We start from the raw sequence: 22988 nt of genomic DNA on the forward strand, positions 1-22988 counted from the left end.
CACCAGGGACCAGGGTCGATCCCACCCTCATGTGATTATGTGGAGTTTGCGCATTCTCCGCTTGTCAGTGTGGGTTTTCTCCTGGTGCTCCAGTTTCCTCCAAATATGTTCAGGTTAGGTAGGTTGGCCGTTTTAAATTGCCTATAGTGTCTGGGGATGTATTGGCTAGATGGATTAGTTATGGGATATGCAGGGTTTGGGCGTAATTCTCCTCAGAGAGTCACTGTGGACTTGATGGGCTGAATGGCTTGCTTCTACACTGTAGGGATTCTATGAAAAGGGCAGATAACTTGCCTGGTGGTTTTGTGGGATAGGAAGGGCCTCTGTTTCTCTAAGTCTGTGTGTATTTGGTGGGTAGGTAGTGCAAGGGCTTGTGGAGCTGAGTCCATGAAAAGACCAGCCCTGATCTTATTGAATAGTGGAACAGATTCAATGGGCCAGATGGCCTACTCCTGCTCCTTGTATTTGTTCCTCCAACCTGCTGACCCTCCTCTCTTTGTGACCCCATGATACTCAAAACAAAAACTACACTTCTACCTTCTCACCATTTTAGCAGCTCTTCACTTCACAACATAGTCCTCCAGTGAGGCTCCCTGGGACTCAGAAAGTGCCAGCGTCTGATTGACCAATAGCACCAGCAGGGCGGGACTTTGGTTCCAAGGCTTCTAATTGGACAAACCATTCGATGGTCAATAGGGCCTAATTAAGCTTGTCTGGGCACGTGTTCTCTGCTGGAGGGGGGATGGAATTAGTGACTCTTGCCTATGCCCACACCTGGCTGTGTCTTAGCCTTTACGCCTTCACATGAAGAGAAGTAAACACTGAGGAATAAAACCAACTCAATCTTAATACTGCTAAGAATAGTGTCTGTGCAGAAATTCTCATTGTTTCTCAGAGAAACACTGATCGGTACCTGAGGCCTTGGACTCTAATCCTTTTTCTGGATCAGTGGTGCTGGAAGAGCACAGTAATTCAGGTAGCATCCAAAGTGCGCTGCTGCCTGAATTGCTGTGCTCTTCCAGCACCACTGATCCAGAATCTGGTTTCCAGCATCTGCAGTCATTGTTTTTACCCCTCTAATCCTTTTGTCTGAATGCCCACGGAACAAGATTTGTTGTATTGAGCAAAGGGTGTAGCCTTTAACGCCTGATGTTCCTACAGAGCACCACAGATGTTAGAAGGAGAGACAGTGACCTAAGGGCCAAGAGCTGAAAATGAGATTACTGTGGTCAGATCTTTGTTGATTGATGAGGACATGTTGGGCTGATTGACCTCATTGTGTGCCATAAACATCGATGAGCCTTTGAGAAAGTTGGAAAAAATAGACAGGATGGGAGTGAGGAGCACCCAATCATCGCAATGATTACAAAACGGAAAGAAATGAATACTTTAAAACAAATAAAGGAGGAGCAAAGAATATAAAAGTAAATTTATTTTTTACCTATAAGAATCTTGAGCCAAAAGAAGGGCATCAACTTGTTTCTTACAATCTCAGTGTGAATCATTCTCCTATAGCTCATCTATAAAACGCTTTCTTTTGATCTTCCGCATCCCACGTAACTCATCCAGACATATAAATCCCGGTTTAGTTCTCACTGCTCATCCCCAACAGCTATTCACTCAATCGACTGGCTGAGAATAAGCCACCTTTTCCGATTGGTTGCTCACATGCCTGTGGGGGAAACAAAATCCTTCTCATCTCCAGGCTTGCTCCAGGCCTTTGTGAATTTTGAGTCATTGCCCAGGAGGGTGTTAGACTCATGGAGTAAGCTGTCAGGAAAGGAAATTGGAATTGATAATCTGAGAGAGTTCAGAAGGCAATTTGATATATTCCAAGGAGCTGAGCATAGCGGTAAGAAATCAGATGAATGGCGTTGATTCAGGAAACATGGGGAGGGCTGCTAAGCCAAGTTGTAGTACTTTTCCTGAAGGTTTTTGTTTCACTTTCAATGGCACTGGGAGACCAACAACAATAGGCTGTTCGGTCCATGTTAACACAGCACACAGGACTCCTCCCACCTGACTTCAACCGACACTTATCATCATATTTTTCTGTTCCTTGTCCCCTCCTGTATTATCCAGTTTATCCTTAAGTGAATCTGTGTGACTCACCTCAACATTCCAATAGGAAGTAAATTCCACATTCTCAGCTGTCTCTGGGTAAGGGAGATGCTCCTGAATTCCTTGCTGGATTTATTGATGACCCTTGCTATTTATCAGAAGATTACTTGCTCCTCTGTACCTGATGTTGATTATTGTCTTGACAGAAACCATATGTTTGCAAAATTCCTGGTTGCACCAAGAGGTATACAGACCCGAGCTCCCTTCGGAAACACGTGAAGACTGTGCATGGGCCAGATGCCCATGTGACAAAAAAGCAACGCAATGACACTCATCCCAGACCCCCACCCCCCAAGGAACCCAGTGACCATGACATGGCCATCGGGCCTGGGAATAGAGCGGCTGAGGAGAAAGCTGAAGCAAACAGCACCAGTGGGGGTCTGGAAGACTGCCTGCAAGTAAAAACCATCAAAACAGAAAATTCCATGGTAAGTCCAAGAGCTATTGGCAAGAGTAGTAAAGCAAAAGCTAATGACAAATAGCAGGGAATGTCACAGCAATTAACTGCAAAACCCTAACAGAATTGGATTTGCCAAAGCCAACATTATACACTATGGAAGGGGACCATTTGGTCCGTGCGTATTAATTAGCATGAATCCATGAAGAAAATATGTTCAGTAAATAGGAATTTTTGACAGAAACGCCACCTGAAAAAAAGTCAATCATTTTCCATCAACATGATTTGGAGTCATTAAGTTATTGCTAATATTTAACACTGAATTGTTACGTTGATGCATATATTTCCAGCTCTTTCATCCAGTTTCAACATGGTTTCAAATGTCACGCAGGGTTCTAACAGATAGTCATTTTGGAAACGAAATGTTAATTCAGCTTCTCTTTCCACACATGCTGCCAGGCCTGCTGAGTTACTCCACCACTTTCTGTTTTATCCTGCTTCTCACTGCCAGGTGCATGTTTCAGCCTATATTCAACCCTGTAAGCAACCGCCATTTTTCAGTTAATAACAACAAGTTTAGGTCTGTAGTTGTATGAGGAATTGGCCCCAATTTTTCAGTTCAGAGATATAAAGTTAAGGCTATGCCCACTGGATATGTCAGTGCCAGGCAGTACAGGGCATGCTGGGATTTGGATCATGCAAGGTAAGACACACCCACACAGAGTGACCATACTTGGCAACCAGTGAAAGAAATCAATCGTCCGCACCAACATAGGCAGTTCATATTTTATAATCAGTGTGTAAATCGACTCCTTTTTTTTTCTCGGAAGGATCTTTGCAGGCTTCGAAACTGAGGTGGTAAGTTGGCCTGGATTTTTGGGTCCTCATTCTGATAATAGGCCTGTTAATGGGAGCAGGAGAAAGTGAGGACTGCAGATGCTGGAGATCACAGTCAAAAAGTGTGGTGCTGAAAAAGCACAGCAGGTCAGGCAGCATCTGAGGAGCAGGAGAGCTTATGCACGAACCGTCAACTCTCCTGCTCTTTGGATGCTGCCTGACCAGCTGTGATTTTCCAGCACCACATTTTTTGACTGTTAAAGGGAGTGGTCAGGATTTTTTTTCCTCGCGGTGATCTCCAGACACGGGAGCCAGAAACACTTCAGCGTCGCTTCCTGATCCCATGGCTCCTGTGAAAAACAAAATGGGCCTTTTGTCTTTCAGTCCAGGTCAGTTGCTCCCTCCAGCGGGACCTTTTATTGGAGGTCACCTGGTTGTTGGATTCAAGCTGTTGACTTTTGGACATGCCTTAAAATGGATGTCCCATGACATGGTTGAAAAGCAAGTGATGTGAACAGGGAACCAGATCCTTTACAAATCATATGAATCCTTCAGTAGGCAGATAATCTAGGCACAGGCAGATCACCCCTTCCTCACGGCATGCCTCTTAAATACCAGGATCCTTGTGCAGGAGTAGAGACCTGGCGAGGTAACATTCTTTATTTCCTGTGTGTTTGGAGGGGGTTCATTTGGCCAGTCAAATGATCAAAGCAAAGGAGGCAAGGTTTTTTTTTGCTAAAATCAAAATGCTGGAAATCAGAAATAAAAACAAAAAAAAGTACTGGAGAACGTCAGGAAGCATTTGCGGAGAGAGGCAGAGTTACTATCTCAGGCCAATGACCGTACATCAGCACTTTATAGTTAAGAGTATTGTCAAATTTGATCTAGGTACTTTAGCAGGGAACTGTGCTAAAGATATATCAGTAATGATCTGGGGCTTGTGCATTTTTCTTCCAAAAACACAAATGTGAAACTAGCCAACAGTGTCTCTGTACTAACCTACTAACAGTGTCTCCTCCTTTTCTTCTACTGCTGACTCCCCTCTGTTACTATGCTTGCTGCTTCTTCCCTTCCTGACTGTACCTTCCTAAGGACAGTCGGTACTAAGGTGAGTAAAGATTTACTTAATCTCCAATCTCTCTGCTTTATGGCTGTACCGAACATGTTCCATTATAGTCAACAACACTCATGTAAATTACCCAGCATCAGTGGCACTCAAGTAGGATAAACAGGCAGCATTTTAGAAATTGTTTAGCATTTGAAATCTGTGACAGCTGAAGGGTATTAGTTAAAGAAAAAGGATTTAAAGCAGGTTTAAAATACTTCTGTGAAATAGAGCACTTTTAGATTTATTTAAAGGACCATAAGAAGTAAGTATAATTTGATATATTGCTTTGGGGAGAAATGAAATGGGAAACATTTAGTGTTTATGGGTGTGTTTATGGGTCGCATCAACTGAACAATTTATAGGAATAGAGTTTGTAAGCATAAAGATATGCTTTGTTCCATTTTTAAAATTCCCCTTATCGATTGTACCTAAATATAGAACCCATTCCCACTGTTTGGAGCACATTATATAAACACTATTGGTACAAGATTGTGCAGTGCCTGTTTATAAATAAGTGGACTTATACATATAAAGGCCTATTCACATCTGTCAGGTAGAGATTTGCAGAGCAGGGTTGATTCAGTTGTAACTTATCCCATTCAGAAACATAAATTAATGCAGTTTATGTCTGTTTCAAATAACTATCAACAGGAAATCTATTTTTAATAAGGGTAAGATGCATGGGGACACACAGCAGAGAAGCAAACCAGTTAGTCCACCATGCCTGCCTTTGAAAAACTGTAATAATTAAGAGAAAAGTCTTTAACTCGGGAGTAGTTAAATTGTTTGTACACATAAGTGTACAAACAAGGAACAGGAATAGACAATTCGGCCCACCAAACCTACTCCCTCATTCAATAAGATCATGGATGATCTGATTTTAACTTCAATATCACATTCCTCTATATCCCCAGAAATCTTTCATCCCTTTGGCAATGTATCTAGCTCTGCTTTAAAAATATTGAAAGATTCTGCATCTATTGCCTTTTGAGGAAGGGAATCCCAAAGACATGATATCCTATGAATGAATTTTTTTTTAAAAGTGGGAAAAAAGGAGTAGAGGAAGAATATATTGAGGTCAACGAACAGGGTGGCAGAAGGCTTATGTGTGACATACAACACTGTCATGGATCTGATGGGCTGAATGGCCTATTTCTTTACTTCAAATACCATGTAAATACCTCACAAAGGGGATTCAGAATATTTCATTGAATTGTCACTGCTGAAATTCAGGCATTTGTTGGATGTAAATTCATCTTTACATCTAAGTATCACTAAATGCAATATCAGATTGGGTAAACACCAAAGCCTTTAAATCTTCCTCTTTTAAACACCAAATCACGCACATTGACCCCAACCCTAATGCTGACTGACCTCACTCTCACCTGGCTTCCACAGGCCACTGAGATAGAAGCTAGAGTCAAACAGGCTGTATCAGCTATGGATTACACAAACCCAACTTTCTAAAAGTCGACCCCCACATGAATTTTTTAATATTATGCCAGAGGGCAGTTAAGATTTAACCACATTTCAGCGTGTGTCTGGAGTCACATGTAGGTCAGACCAGCTAAGGATGGCAGTTTCCTTCCCTAAAGGACGTAAGTGAAATGGATGGGGATTTTTTTCCCACTATCAGCAACAGTTTCATGATCATCATCATCTTAATTGCAGATTTTTATTGAATTCAAATACCACCATCTGCTATCGCGGGTTCCGAGAACGTTACCTGGGTCCATAGATTAACAGTCCAGTGATAACACCACTAAGCCATTACCTCCCCAGTGAATGACAATATGTATATTGATAAATGGCACAGACATTCCCAAATATAGTGTTGCTATAGAAAACTGTTATATTCCAGTCCCAACTTTCTTACCATTTCCTCAAGACTTAATAATTATATTTCTATTCAGCACAAGGGTAGATGTGTGCTTCTGTGTGGTCATGCCCCCCAATTTAAAATGCTTCCATTCAATTTGCATTAGGATAGATCAGCACAGTCTTTTAAGGGAACACTTTCCTGAGAGTTCAGCATACCTTTAAAACAGATTTTCCTTACAATGACCAGCTCTGAAATCGACCACCTGTATCATTTTCCTGATGATGCAATTTAGGGTGGTACGGTGGCTCAGTGGTGAGCACTGCAGCCTCACAGCAACAGGGCCCTAGATTCAATTCCAAACTCGGGTGACTGTCTGGAGTTTGCACATTCTCCCTGTGTCTGCGCGGGTTTCCTCTGGGTGCTCCGGTTTCTTCCCATAGTCACAAAGATGTGCAGGTCAGGTGGATTGGCCATGCTAAATTGTCCATAGTGTTAGGTGCATTAGTCAGAGGGAAATGGGTTTGGGTGGGTTACTCTTCGGAGGGTCGACATGGACTGGTTGGGCCGAAGGGCCTGTTTCCACACTGTAGGGAATCTAATCTAATCTAATAACAACACTTTGCATTTAGATATCGCCTGTAAGAAAGTAGAATGCCCAAGACATTTAAGTTGAAAAGGCTCTATTATGCAGATCAAAACGCACAAATACGCCTACTGAGCTCATTAATCTCGGTTATTGAACTTCCATTTTTTTTCCCCATTTTCATTTTACCTATGATTATTGGCTGTAAAAAGCTTCAGGATGTCCTGAGATTACAAAAGGCATATAAATAAAATTTGTTATTCTTTCAACTTTCATTCTGTTTTCATTTTCTGCATATGTAGAAATTTCACCTCCCTTTCTCAGCTTTCTTGTTCTTCCCTGTTTTTTTCTGTCTGCCTGCCTGTCCTTGTGGCTTTCCTGAATTCTTCCTCAGCTTCTTTTGTTGATTTGATGTTTTCAATTATCACTGAAAAATGATGTGTTTTGTCAACCACGTTGCCTTGTACTCATCAGGGTAATTCACTTGATTGTCAGTGAAAGGAAAATGTCCCAGTTTATAAAATGTGAGTGGAGTGCTCTCCTCTCACAAGGATTTTCCGCTAATTTTGGTATTCTTGCAAATTGTCCTGACGAGCACAAGATGAAAAGTTTCAATAAAACATGTCTTTTTCAGCAATACTGAAGTTCTGCACTACCAAATGAGTGTTTGATTTTCAGTTACTCCATTCAGCTATCCTATAATAGTTTTATCTTTAAAGCATGTTTGAAAGTTGATCAATTCCTTGCCATCCTTTCTCTGACTGAATGATGGATTGTTTTAGTCCCTACTTCCTTGCACTTTTACAAAGGACTTCCTTATCTTTCACTTCTTTGCACATACTTATTGTCCTGTTGTGAGTTTCAGCATTTTCCGCTTGAGAAATTTTACAAAATACAAATTGAGCTAATTAGTCAAGGCGGCACGGTGGCACAGTGGTTAGCACTGCTGCCTCACAGCGCCAGGGACCTGGGTTCAATTCCCGCCTCAGGCGACTGACTGTGTGGAGTTTGCACGTTCTCCCCGTGTCTGCGTGGGTTTCCTCCGGGTGCTCCGGTTTCCTCCCACAGTCCAAAGATGTGCGGGTCAGGTGAATTGGCCATGCTAAATTGCCCGTAGTGTTAGGTAAGGGGTATATGGATGGGTTGCGCTTCGGCGGGTCGGTGTGGACTTGTTGGGCCGAAGGGCCTGTTTCCACACTGTAAGTAATCTAGTAAGTATATTTTTAGCAAGATTCAAGCTGTTCAGATAGACTGGTGCGACTGGGGAATGGGAGTCTAAGTGGGTTAGGGCCCATATTGATGCCAGAAGACTGCCTCTGGCATTTATATTGTCTACTTTCTGTCTGTCGATCAGTTCACAATTCATGCTAGGCAAACAGCCCCTTTAACCCAACCCCATATCATGCACTTTTCTTTAGTTTATTAAATTCCTATCACAGCTCAGTTCCAGTTCAGCATAGAATTACAAGGTAAATAATCGCAGAGGCATGGGGACAGCAGTAAAATACTCATTCTTCTCCACCAGTGTTCTAGATAGAAATCACACAACTCCAGGTTATAGTCCAGCAGGTTGATTTGAAATCATAAGCTTTTGGAACTCTGCTTCTTCATCAGGTGACCCCAGCCAAAGCACCAGCACCTCCACGTCAGAGTTCGAGTTAGTTTTGGAGTTGCATTTCAGTGTTGATTCAGTTTTTCTTCAGTTCCCTTCCCAGTGACTATTTTCATGGTTCTCCATGTGGCATTTCCACTGCCATCCTATATCATTGACATCTGTCAACAGGAGGTAGTGACATAGTGGTAATGTGTTTGAGCTGTAATTCATTGGTGAGAGTTTTAATTAGAATCTCATGTTGGCAGATGATGGTATTTCAATTCAATAAAAGATAAAATCTGAAATGTTAGGGGAAAAAGCTAGGTTAATGAGAATCATACAACCACTATGATTGTCATTAAAAACTCACCTAGTCCATGAATGCCCTTTAGGGAAGGAAGTGTGGAGGTGATGGCCTGCTGGTGTTATCACTAGCTTGTTAATCTATAGACCCAGGGGATGTTCTGTGGACCAAGGATTAAATCCTGCCATGGTAGATGGTAGTATTTGAATCCAATAAAAATCTGGAATTAAGAATCTAAAGATGACCATTAATCGTTTTGTTGAAAAAACCCATTGTTGATTGTTGATAAAACCCATCTAGTTCACTAAGGCCCTTTAAGGGAAGGAAACTGCCTTACCTGGTCCAGCCAGTGTGTGACTCCAGAGCCACAGCAATGTGGTTGACTCTTAGCTGCCCTCTGGGGCAATTAGGGATGGACAATAAATTCTGGAGTAGCCAGTGGCACCCACATCCAGTGAATGAATTAAAAAAGAATCTGCCATCCTTACCTCCCTGCACTCACTCTGTGGCAAGTAGAGTGAGGGTAACAGACTGGCACACACATTTCAGGTGTGATAACTCCACTCTTCTATAGCAGTTGAGGCAAGACTTCTTTGCTCCTGTAGAATAATCCTTGTCCAATAAAAACAAACATACTATTTGCCTTTCACATTGTTTGCAACTGTATGCTCACTTTCACTGACTTGGGGATAATGATATCCAGCTCCCTTCCAACATCAGCACTTCCTGATCTCTCACCATTTAAGAAATACCTGTACTCTGCATCATTGTTCCTCTGACCAAAGTGGACCTCCTACCTACCCACATTGTATTCCATCAGCCATGCTCTTACCTACTTACTCAACCTTGATATAAATCTCCTTGAAGACTCCAAGCATCATTCTCACAATTCATATTCTCAGCAAGTTTTATATTATCAGCAAATTTGGAAATATTATAATTGGGCCCCACATTTAAATCGCTATATACATTGTGAACAACTGGATCCTAAGCACTGATCCTTATGTAACTCCACTGGGGACAGTGTGTAAATCTGTGAATTACCCATTTATATTGTCTGCTTTCGGAATGTTGATCAGTGCTCAATTCATGCTAGTAAATTACCCCAATACTCTAACCCCATATCATGCACTTTTCTCTAGTTTATTAACTTGCTGTGTGGAACTTAATCAGACACTTTCTGTACATCCAAATACACCACCTCCACTGACTCCACTCCGGTCATAATATTCTCAAAAAATCTTCCATGTTTGTCAAGCCTGATTTCCCCTTCAAAAATCTGACCATACAATTGTTTTTGAGATATTGAATAAATATATCCCTTATAATGATCATAGTAATTCCATACTATTAATATCAGGCTAACAATTGCATAGCTTCCTGTTTTCTCTCTCCATCCCTTCTTAAACAAGGGGGTTACACCAGCAGCTACTACATTTATAAGCCACCATTGCAGAATGAACAGAATTTTGAAAGCTGATCACCAAATCATTCACTATCTCTGTAGCCATCCCTTTTAACTCTGAAAAGTGAAGATCAACGAGCGGTAGGTATTGTAAATATTCAGTCCCATTCATTTCTCCAATACTACTTTACTAGTTCCTTGCTAATTTATATTCATTTTCTAATCTATATTTCTTTACCAATTTCTCATCCCTCCTTTGCTAAATTCTAAAGCTGTCTCAGCCTTCAAGCTCACAATTTATTTTGGCAACTTTACTAGCCTCTTACTTTGACCTAATGCCACCTTTAACTTCCTCTGTTAGCTATGGCTTTCTCACTTTTCCTGTTTGGTATTTTTGCCTTAAAGGAATTTTTTTTTGAAAACCAGGAATTATTCTTTAAATGCTAACCATTCCCTATCTACCATTAAACTTTATAACGTATTTTCCAATCCACGACTTCCTCCTCACATCTTTATGGTTGTCCTTGTTTAAACTTAAGCCCCTTGCTTCAGATTGAACTACACCTTTTTTAAAGGTTATGGAACATTCTATTGTACAGTGTTACTATTCTGCAAAAGTTGTTTTACAACACGATTATTTGTAAGCCCTTTCTCACTGCATATTATATCTAAAACACCCTTTGCCGGTGGGTTTCTAAACTGTATCCTGCTACAGTTGCTCCTAAATGTTATCTTGAACACATCCCAGGAACTCTTCCTTCACAGTAGTATGTTCATTAGATTTACCCAGTCTTTACGTAGATTGAAGACATTGATAATGACTGCAGTCTTCATGCTAAATGCAACTCTAGAACATAGAATTGTACAGCATAGGAATGGGCCCTTCGGCCCACGATGTTATGCCAGACATGGTGCCAATTAAACTAATTCCTTCTGCCTGATCTTAGTTAAAACCCCTCCATCTGTTGCATATTTTTGTGCTTTTTTAAAACCCCCATAAACACCCCTATAATATTTGCCTCCGCCACCCTTTGGCAGCATGTTCCAGACTCCTTACACTCTCTCTCTAAAAAAATTGCCCCTCACATCTCCTTTGAACTTTCTCCTCTCACCCTAAATGCATGCCCACTGGTATTAGACATTTCAACCCTGGGAAGAAGATTCTGATTATCTACCCTATCTATACATCTCATAATTTTGTGGACTTCTATCAAGTCTCCCCTCAGCCTCTACTGCTCCAGAGAAAACAGCCCAGTTTTTCTAGCCTCTCCTTATAGCTTATATCCTCTAATCCAGGCAGCATCCTGGTAAACCTTTCTGCACTCTCTCCAAAACCTCCACATCATCCCTGTAATGTGGCAACTAGAATTGAACACAATACTCTAATTTCCTGATTTTATACTGTGCCTGACATTACCACTGCTGTTTAGTCATCAATAAATCTCTCACCAATTTTTGCTGTCCCCATGCTGCTTCCTCGCTCTACCAAACTAATTCCACTTTTTATTCTTCCAGTCAGACTTCCTTCATTTCTTATTATCAGCACAGCCCCACCTCCTTTTTCTTTTTGCTGATCCCTCCTAAATGTCAAATGTTGTTTAGTATTCAGCCCCCTTGGTCAGCTTGTAGCCACGCTTCGTAATGCTAATTAAATCATATGCTTTTACTTCTGCAAATGCCATCAATGCTGCAGGCATTCAGAGTACTTTTAATTTGTCTTTTTTAACACTCCTGTATTTTAACTCTGGTTGACTCTAGATTTTATCTTTGCTGCTTTCCATTTTCTACCTTCCACGATCAGCTTTCTTTTTGTTCCACCTGTATTTCCTCTGACGCTTCCATCCGTCTTAGCTCGTCTAAACCTTCTCGAACAGCACCAGCAAATTTCCCAGCCAGGATATTCGTCCCGGTCCTAATGAGATGTAACACATCCTCCTTGTACAGGCCCAACCTGCCCCAGAACCTGTCCGAGAAATCAAAAAGTCTCCCTCTTGCCCCATTTTTCCAGCCACATACATGTTCATCCACTCAATCTTCCTGTTTCTAAATTCACTAGCACACGAGCAATCCTGAGATGACTGCCTGAGAATGAATGATTTTCATTAGTTTGCCTAGCTCCCTAAGTCCCTCTTCCCATCTGTGTCATTGCTGCCACTGTGGACCAGAAACTCTGGTCTAAAGGCTTTCATGAGCTTGAGATTAAGGACCTGGTCTCTCAAAAAGCATATGCAGTACAACCTCGATTATCCAAACATCAATTATCCAAATTTCAGATTATCCAAACAAGATCTCAACGTCCCGTAAAAATGGCATTAGGCAACTCAGCATTCCATGATCAGCATTTCATTATGGTGCATTGCCAGATAACCGAGAAATGTTCGGAATACCAGTATTCATAAATTACTGCTTGTTTACAATCAGATCGATTATCCGATCAGTTATCCAAACAAAAAACACTCCCTGACAGTCTCATTCGGATAATCGAGGTTGTATTGTACTATACTGATGGCTCAACAGGCTCTATCTCTGAGCCACGTGATCCAGCAGGGTGTCTCCTTTAGTTCTCATTAGTATCAAGTTAGCTGAGAGTAGTTTTTAAATCTTCAAACAGAAATAGGAGTTCTCTTTGCTTGGCAAAGAGGGAAAGCAGCCAGGATACTTGCTGTTCATCATGGTACGGTGACTTGAACTGCAAGAGGAGATTGGATCTGTAGCTACAGAAGCAGTGCCTTCAGAATTTGAGAAGCAAAGATAGCTGTGAAAGTTCACAAAATGTAAAATGCCCAATGAGAAGGTTAATTCAGGGTAAATCATTACTTAGAAACACCTCAGAAACAGAAAGGGAAAGAAATTAAAGTAAGTTTTTGCATATAAGTAAATGTTAAGGCTATAGTGCAAATGTTTCTGTTGTTGAACTTCTGAAAGAATCTATTCTGTTTCACCTCAGATGTATCAGTCCAGCCCTGGTGGCCAATCTTCATGCAGCAGTGAACCATCGCCACTTGGCAGCACCAACAACAATGACAGTGGAGTAGAAATGAACATCAACAGTGGAGGTAGCCTGGGAGATTTGACTGCCTTAGATGATTCCCCAATTGTGGACTCCACTGTTTCATCTGGAACTTCAGCAATCAGCCTTCATTTGAGAAAGAACATGACAGCACCCCAAAGACTTGAGCAACTAAAGAAAGAAAAATTGAAGCAGGTTAGAGACATTCCTTCATGGGCAAACCCAGTGCCACCAGTCAAGAACACCAAGCTGCCGCTCATTCCCATGAATGGTAAGTTACTTTTTTACAGTCCTGTCTAGAGAGTAAAACAGTTTGGAAAGTATAAATGGAAATGGACAGTAAATATACATAGAACTTAGACACTCAAAAAAAAAGCAGTCCATTTGACCCAACTGCTCTGTTTTAATCTTTATTGTGCACATGAACCTCCTCCTTCACTACGTCATCAATGTTCAAGGTGGGGTGCCTCATAGCACGAGAGATCTGAGTTTGATTCCAACCTTGGGTGACTACAATTGCAACATTTAAAAGGCATTTGGATGGGTATATGAATAGGAAAGGTTTGCAGGGTTATGGGCTGGGTGCTGGCAGGTGGGATTAGCTTGGGTTGGGATATCTGGTTGGCATGGACGGGTTGGACTGAAGGGTCTGATCCGTGCTGTACATCTCTAGGATTCTATTACTGTCTGTGTGGAGTTTGCACATCCTCCTCGTGTCTGTGTGGGGGCTGCTCTGCTTTCCTCCCACTGTACAAAGGTGTGTAGATTAGGTAGATTGACCATGTTAAATTGCCCCATAGTGGTCCAGGGATGTGTAGCTTAAGTGATTAGACACGGGGAATGCAGAGTTACTGGGATAAGGTTAAGGAGGAGTGGGTCTGTGTGGGGTGTTCTTTGGAGGGTTGAGGTGGACTTGATAGGTTGAATGGCCTGCATCCATACTGTATGAATTCTACCTAATTCCCTTTTCCCTCATGTAGTTTCACCTTCATCAAGCAGAGATTAATGTGTGCCTTTTTAAAATGTTTTTAGGAGTTTCACTGGAGAATTCAAGTACTGGTGGTTCCACTGCTGTGTTGCCTAACCCTAGAATAACGGAGCTGTCCAACAGTGAGATCACTGTTTTGAATCAACTGAATGAGCGTCGTGACAGTGCAACGAGCACCATCAGTTCGGCCTACACTGTCAGTCGAAGGTCATCCGGCATTTCCCCTTACTTTTCCAGCCGCCGCTCCAGCGAGGCCTCTCACGTTGGTGGCCGTCTGAACAACATCAGCTCCGCCGACTCCTACGACCCCATCTCCACGGATCTGTCACGGAGGTCCAGTGAGGTCAGCTACTGTGGTGGCCTGCTCAATCTGACGCCGGCTGAGCAGTACAGGCTGAAGGCTAAATACGCTGCGGCGACTGGGGGACCGCCCCCAACGCCCCTGCCCAACATGGAACGCATGAGCCAGAAGGCAAAAATGTCTCTCCTGGGAGAAGGCCCCAATTCCATGTATGCTCCTTTCCCTCCTCCTGCCGCTCAAAGGCGATGCAGCGATGGCATTCCTCGCGGCTATGGCACGGCAGCTCTCCGGCCCCATGAAGTTGTCGGCAATGCCACCAGGCGGGCAAGTGACCCAGTCAGGAGGACGGCCGTGGATCCTCTGTCTCTCCCCAGGGTCCAACGCTTCAACAGCATGAACAACATGAATCCATTGCCGTTGCCGCCGGCGATGGACAGGCATCACTATGGCCTTCAAAACCCCGCTCGGTCGGACGGAAGCCTCCACAGGTGTGCCTACTCGCCTAGGCCGCCCAGCATCAGCGAGAACGTTGTCATGGAGACTGTGGCCGGCGAGATCGATGCCCAAGGTGTGGAGGATGATCTAATGCTGCCCGATGATGTGGTGCAGTATATCAACTCTCAGGAAAATCGATTGACCCAGGATAACAGTTCGTTGAATTTCACTGGACAAATGCAGGGCTTCCAGGAAAACATGAGCATGCAGAGTCAAAACCCGTTCTCCCACCGTGGAATGGCAATGGTCGATGGTAACATGAGTCAGCCAAGTTCTATGATGACGCAGTGCCAGATGAGTCCAGGGAGTCAACCTTACCAGGGATCACCCAACTTGAAGAAGAACAGCATGCCAGTTCAGTGGAATGAAGTAAGCTCAGGTACAGTCGATGTCATTCCTGACCAGTCCAAGCAGCAGTTCACCCGGTCAAACCTGGCAGTAGTTCAGCAGAAGCAACTGTTTGACCAGTACCAGAACCTCAACTCTGCTCAGCCGACTGGCCCAATAAACCAGAATGAGATGGCTCTGGCGCAACAGGGTGTGATGCAAAGAGGTGTTGGTGTGAACGGGCAAAGGATGAGTTATATGCAGCAGCAGCAGCAGCCAATGAGCTTGTGCCAGAACGCTAATTCATCTCTCAGCCCGCACCAGACTTTTAATCAGTCCAGCCAAATGCTTAGCCCCAATATTGCCAGCAGGACTCTCAGCCAGGGGGCTTGCAGTAATATGCCAGCGAGCAACATGATGGGCTCACCTGCGCCAACAGGTACTCAAGACTTTAAGCAGATGGCAATGATGCAGAGCAAAGATGCAGCAATCAAAAGCTACGCCCAGGCTCAGCAGGTCCGGGCACAGGTACATCAGCCAATGACTGGCACGAGCGAGATGCCAATGATGATGAACGGGTGCCGTGCCAGAGACGCACCAGGGCAAGGCATGCATGTTTCAAGCCAACAGAACTTTGGGCCCCATCTCCAGTCTGGCAGAAATCCAGGCCATAGCTCCTTTGCTGCCCACGGAGTGTTAAGTCAAACTAATTCCCAAGTCAGCCCAAACCAGCAGAACTTCAGCCAAGCAGGGTCAAACATCATGAATTCTGCTGGGCACAACTTAAGTCGTGGAATAATGCAGCCCCATCCCCCCCAGGGTTCAAATCCATTAGAGAGACACCACAGTCTAATGAATTCTTTAAACATGCAGCATCAAAGTTATCTGCAAAGCCCACTCCAGATGAATGGCATGAGCCCCGGGCATGGTCAACCCGAAGTAAGCCACAATCAGCCAGGTAATCAACTCTCAATGCAATCGCAACAGTGTAATAATGATGGTTCAAGCAACAACTTGATGTTTTATTCTGGTCAGATCCACATGTATGAACAAAATGGCAACTTCAGTGGCCAAATGGACTGTGCTATTCAGCAGCAACAGCGTATGCAAGGTGTCAAAGCTGCGGCAATGGCCTCACCAGGCACCAACCAGGTATCAAGTACAGTAAACTCCCACAGTCTGGACCAAGCGCAGATAGATTTTGACGCTATCATGGATGATGGTGACCATTCTAGCTTGATGTCAGGCACATTGAGCCCCAGCCTTCTTCAGAACCTCTCTCAAAATTCCTCACGCCTCACAACTCCTCGGAATTCTCTGACTCTGCAGCCCATTCCAGCCGGGTTGACTAATATGGCAATTGGAGACATGAGCTCTATGTTAACTACCTTGGCTGAGGAAAACAAATTTCTTAATATGATGTCTTAAACCCTCAAGAGTAGTGAAGAGCAATTTCAACTTCAGATTCCAGTAACTTCAAAATATGATGCTTAAAAACAGATTGTCTCGAAATATTAACATTCCTAAAGAGCAATTTTTTAAAATAAACTTTGTATTTTAATGTATAAAAAGAAACCTTTATTCTGAAGAAAGAGAATCAGAACATTTTGCAAAGGCTTATATATTTGTGAATAGGGATTTCTTGCTGTGTTTTGAAGAAATAGCTGGTGGATTGACATGTTACATCAGGAGGTGTGTTATTTGAAATGGGAATCCTGTTTCTTTTTGTTACAAAGCACTGATACTGTATACTAGACCAAACAGGCAAAGGTACAAGCCAAACGTTGCCCATTTCTTCCTTATAAATAGTAGATGTGTGCTTTTTTGTATTTCATTAATGTGAACTCCCCAGTGTATATTAGTTGATTCATTGTCACTGAAAAGTGTTTTAGTTTGGCTGAGGTGAAAGAACAAAAGGTACACGGACAATTACCATCAAAGCCATACTGTACACTGCTTCCTTTTCTGAGTTTAGCTCTTAATTATTCCACATCTGGCAAACTATCACTATGAAACCTCATGATAATACAGACTGTATAGTTTGTGGACGTTGTAAATGATAAGGCTTTTCCATAAAATATATGGCACCAAAAAGCTAGGAAAGCCCATGTTATAGCATCAAGAAGTGCCTTACTATAACTTGTTATTTTCAAATAGTGAAGGCGTTGTCAATATACAACACAATACAGCACAGGAACAGGCCCTTCGGCCCACCAAGCCTCTGCCTATTCCTTATCATAGAATCCCTGCAGTGCGAAAGCAGACTATTCGGCCCATCAAGTCCATACTGACCCTCTGAAGAGCATTCTACCCAGACCTTATCCTACATTTCCCATGGCTAATCCACCTAGCCTGCAAATTCCTAGATACTATGGGCAATTTAGCATGGCTGATCCACCTAATCTGCACATTTTTGTACTGTGGGAGAAAACCAGACCACCAAGAGGAAATCCAAGCAAACCCAGGGAGAATGTACAAACTCCACACAGATGGTCACCCAAGAATGGGATTGAACTCGGGTCCTCAGCACGCTGAGGTATGAGTGTTAACCACTGCACCACCTTTACTTAGACTTGCTACTTATTGCCCATACACAGTTTATAGCCGTCTGTTCACTTCCCGTTAATGTGTCTATCAAGACACACCTTAAACGGTACTAATGTGCCTGCATCCACCATCTCCACTAGCAGTGCATTCCAGGTACCTACCACCCTCTGAGTGAAAAACTTTGCCTGCACTTCTCCCCTAAACCTTCCCACTCTCACCTTGAACCTGTGCCCTTTTGCAGTTGACCTTCCACCCTGGGAAAAAGCCTCTGACTATCCACCCTATCTATATCCTTCATAATTATGTAAACATCTATTGAGTCACCTCTCAGCCTCCTCAGTTTATTACATTTTGGAAACAGTTTCCAGCAATATGCTTGTAATATGGCAATGCTATTGGTACTGTGCTAGTTAACATAAAGTGTTTAATGAAAATAGTTTCAATATGTGTGAGAATTATTGTGAAAATATGCAAAGCATCTTTTCAATATATATGAGCTAAAATGTCTTCTTTGTTGTGCATTCTTAGTGCATAAAGCATCTCATGTAAAGAAATTTTAAACATTGTACAACCATTCCAGTCTGTAAATATACAACATGTTTAAAATTGTGTTTTGAATAAGAGCACCAAGCTGACTATTTTTGATCAACTTGTAGCCTGGACATTTCCTGTAACCAATTCCTCTCAGCACACAAAATAGATCTAGTGATCTAAATGTATATACATTTTTTGTACAATAACAAACTTTTCTTTAATAAAAAGCAATGTTGAATGTACATCACTTTTCAATATTTTAAATCACAGTCTAAGAAGGACAGATTTCACCACAAACATTAGGCACAATTATTTCATACTTGAAAGAGTCATTTACTGAGAATGTCCATCTTATTTCAACTGGGTTGCCAAGTGTCCAAATGCGGTTTGTCAGTATTGATTAATGTTTGCTCAATTTGAAGTGAACCATTTTTCTTCTCAGTCAATAGGAGCTCAGTTTGGCACCTCCACCAAGGTCAATGCCCTTAACAATGCTGGGATTCATGGAACAATATAGCACAGATTGAGGCCATTTGGCCCATTGTCTGCTGGTGGAGCCATCCAATTAATCTCCCCTACTATCCTTTCCCTTCAGGTGTTTATCCATTTATCATTTGAAGTTCAACCATTAAAAGTGCTTCCTCCAACTTTTCAGATTGCACATTGCGAAACTCAAAGTGTAAAAATATATTGCTGAAAATGTGTTGCTGGAAAAGCGCAGCAGGTCAGGCAGCATCCAAGGAGCAGGAGGATCGACATTTCGGGAATGAGCCCTTCTTCAGGCTTATGCCCGAAACGTCGATTCTCCTGCTCCTTGGATGCTGCCTGACCTACTGCGCTTTTCCAGCAACACATTTTCAGCTCTGATCTCCAGCATCTGCAGTCCTCACTTTCTCCTGGAAAAATATATTCCTTTATATCGCCCTTGGCCCTTTTGTTAATTTAATTGTTAATTTAAATTTGTGTCCTCTGTAGCTGCAAACAGTTTATCTTGTTTTACTCTATCCAAAAGTTTCCTTTTGTGAACAGTATGATTCAAGATGGCACACTGGGCAACTCTTTGCGAGCTCCCTACAGCACATCTTATTTGACCATTTCTTATAACTGTTCCACATTTTTCTCTGTCTAAGCATCCTATGATTTATATGTCCTTGTTTGCTATAATCTGCCATACTGCTCGCAAAACAAAGCTTTTTACTGTGCCTAGGTACATGAGACCATAATAAGTCAAATGAAGTCACTTATCAAACCGCCCCTTAATTTTCACTGCTCTAAGGAGGACAAACCCAGTTTTTTTCCAGTCATTCCAAAAAACCAAATTCCCTCACCCTACATATCTGTCTTCGCTAAAGCCGTGACATTCTTCTAGATTTGACCACATCACACTATAGAGGGCCAAGCCAATTTTACAAGCCAAACTGATGGCAATAGTTGGACTAGTCAGGTTGCAGAGTGAACTCCTGGCTTAATAAGCCATACTTTTAGTTTTCATTTTGATTACGGTGGCATTAAGTCTCGGAACAGTTTCACAAGAAGCTATCAATATACTTTTAAGAAAAGATCATCAAAATTTATGTCATCAAAGAGAAACATGAGTGATATTACACTAGACAATCAAAAGCAATGATAGTGTTACATGCAGAAAGAAAAATTCATCCATTTTATCTCACTAATCCAATTACAAACATTCAAACTTCAGTGAAGTCGGCTCCATTTTTAGACTAAAGCTGATTTCTCTCTTTGAAACCTTTAAAACAGGCTGCTAACTTAGCTCACTATTACTTAATTTGGGCTTCCTAATCTCATGTCTTCAGCGCATTGTAGTATGTCCATCTCTCATAATCCAAAGGCCTTTTGTTTCTGGAGTTATCTTCCAACCAGCTTACATGCACCTGAGGATGTCTCCCTTGCCCTGATTGCTTGGAGTCTGTTCATAACTCTCCAGCTATTCTGGGCCTCTTTCCCTTCATGAATTTGCTTCTCGCTTTTTTTTCTCTTACATGCTCTCAAACTGTCTCTGTCATACTCTCTCCCTCTCTCTCTCTCTCTCTCTCTCTCCTCCACACACCCCCCCCCCCTCTAATTCTCTCACACCTCTTTCTCACACACATCTCTAATGAGAGAACAGTCCTATGATATGGTGAGATGATTGCAACTTTACCGTAACTGTAATGGAAAAAAGCTGCTGTCGGAATACAGGAAGATGAAGTTTTTAAATGATGAAACTGGCAAAATTGTCAACATAAGACTGATGCAAGATGGTGTTCTTGGCGATGAAGTTGAGTGTTTATTCTGAATGGAAGGTCTGGTATGTGTCATAGACTCCAGCTGCAAAGATCCACATTGGGAGAATTTCTGATTGTTAGCCACTGGGACCGTGGGACCACGAGACAGCTATATTGGTCTTGGGCCACAGCAGCGGAACTACAGAAAGTAACTGATTAATTGGCCTTGCTCAGTCACTGCTGTTAATTTAGTCTCCAAATATTGGTGTTTTGAAGTCCACAAATGTTGTCCTCTGCAATTGGCCAAGCAGTTCCACCTACACCAGTGGGAGTGATTGCTATATGTCTAAGATATTCAATATTTTACATTTGCTCACATGTTAAAATTCCATAAGGATGCTAAAGTTCCAACATCTCCAACCACTGCATTAAAATAAACACGAGGTGAATCACAAAATCCAATGCGTGTCCATATTTAATGGTATGCATAATGTACTTTAGGAATAATTGGGTATTTTGCGGCAAATTGTGCCTCAAATTAGGCTGAAAGGACAGTAAGCTGTTCCTTATTCAGTTTTAAGATGTCATTGATTACTTTCAACTGTACCTGTTAGTGCCCTTGCACACAAAAACATAACTTGGGCTTTTTTGGAACACCCTTGAACCTTGAGTACAATCAATAGAAACTCACATTATTAATTTGCCATAGGGAAATTCTTCATTTTATAGGTTTTGCAGGGCCTGTTCCTTACATAATCTTTCTAAAACCAACTTAAAAGCTTACTGTAAAGCCAGGTTGCACCGAATGAAACTTAATGCATAAAGTCCCATGATCTCCTGTGTCAGATTTCCAGGCTTCAGCCCAATTCCATCAAAAGCAATTGCAGAATTGTTCGGAAACACCTGGCAAATGTTTAAAACTGGAGTCATAAGATTGGAATAGTTAGCAACAGCTACATCAAAATTAAATTGTAGTTAGTTATCTGCACTTAAAGTCTGTTTGACACTATATTACTGTATTCTTGGACATAGTCAGAATGTCTAATAAGGGATGTGGCTTGAATTTAGTTCAAAAAAACAAATGGGGAGGTTTACGTAAAAACACTGTGGAGGAAGGAGCTTTCCTTTATTCAACTCTCACAGATGTCTTCCCTTTCCTTGCTTCCATCCCCACCACTCTTCCAGGCTACTGCCACTCCAGGTACCTCAGGCTTTTATTTTCCCCCTTACCCTTGGTATCCATTTCCACCAGCTCTCTCCCTCCAAGCAACCCCAGCTCTCCCAGGCATCTTCTCCTCACCTCTCCCTGCTTTCACATGTCCAGGGTCTCGGCAACTCTCAAGCTAAATGGGGTCTTGTGGGAAATGGTTTGGGAAACACTGTGCTACATGGTTGTTTCCTGTTCCCATATTCCACTCACCAGTTGTTCAAATCTTGACTTGTGCATTTGTAACCTCTGCACTCATCTTTTCCAATAGTTGGTGAGGAAGGGTCAGTGGACCTGAAATGTTTTTTGTTTCTCCTCCACAAATGCTGCCAGGCCTTTCGAGTTTCTCTAGCATTTTCTATTTTTATTGCAAGATTCTCATGCTCACTCTCTCATCTTCCATCCACTTTCATCATTCTTATGCCCTGATTCTAACCTGTACCAAGTCTCATTCAGCCATTACCACTTTGACCACTACACCACATATTTGGGGGTGGCAAGGTGGCTCAGTGGTTAGCATTGCCGCCTCACAGTGCCAAGGACCAGGTTCAATTCCAGCCTCGGGGAATATCTGTGTGGAGTTTGCACATTCTCCCCGTGTCTGTCTTGGTTTCCTCCGGGTGCTCCGGTTTCCTCCCACTCCAAAGATGTGCAGGTCAGGTAGATTGGCCATGCTAAATTGCCCATAGTGTTAGGTGCATTAGTCAGAGGGAAATGGGTCTGGGTAGGTTACTCTTCGGAGGGTCAGTGTGGACTGGTTGGGCCGAAGGGCCTGTTTCCACACTGTAGGGAATCTACTATACAGGGTACTCCCAGTCCACCAACAGCGCAATTTTAAAATTCTCATCCTTAATCCCCTTTCACCATTTTTTATCATTCAGAAAGTACTCTGCTCTGTGGTTAAGTCCAAAGTTAGCTCACAGTTAGTTTAATTGATATCCATTTTTCACAAATTTCTCCACTCATTTAACCTGCATATGATGCTTAATCTAAGTAATTAGTAAACCTAATGAAAAGCTGAGATATATATGCAGAATAGCCTATTCTGCCAGTTACTGTACCTCCCAAATGTTCTTCCTCTTCGCCTCATGCCACACATTCGACTTCCTAACCAGGTCAATAATAAGCTTGACCTCTGATGTATTTCAGTCCTAGAACCCTCCAAGAGTTCTGTGTTCCACCA

At 42.3% G+C, this 22988-nt stretch overlaps 1 protein-coding gene across 8 annotated transcripts in view; it reads left to right on the top strand.

Annotated features, from left to right (window-relative positions):
• Positions 1–18596, top strand: part of gli2a (GLI family zinc finger 2a) — a 412735-nt gene extending 394139 nt beyond the window's left edge. For all 8 annotated transcript variants that reach the window (XM_060827038.1, XM_060827037.1, XM_060827045.1 and 5 more), the window contains 3 exons: positions 2268–2549; positions 13119–13452; positions 14214–18596. In XM_060827038.1, coding sequence (XP_060683021.1) covers positions 2268–2549; positions 13119–13452; positions 14214–16720 — 3123 coding nt within the window. In that variant the 3' untranslated portion in view covers positions 16721–18596. The remainder of the gene's footprint in view (positions 1–2267; positions 2550–13118; positions 13453–14213) is intronic.
• The last annotated feature ends 4392 nt before the right edge of the window (positions 18597–22988 follow it).

The sequence above is a fragment of the Hemiscyllium ocellatum genome, chromosome 7, assembly GCF_020745735.1.
Source record: "Hemiscyllium ocellatum isolate sHemOce1 chromosome 7, sHemOce1.pat.X.cur, whole genome shotgun sequence".
Taxonomy (NCBI): Eukaryota; Metazoa; Chordata; class Chondrichthyes; order Orectolobiformes; family Hemiscylliidae; genus Hemiscyllium; species Hemiscyllium ocellatum.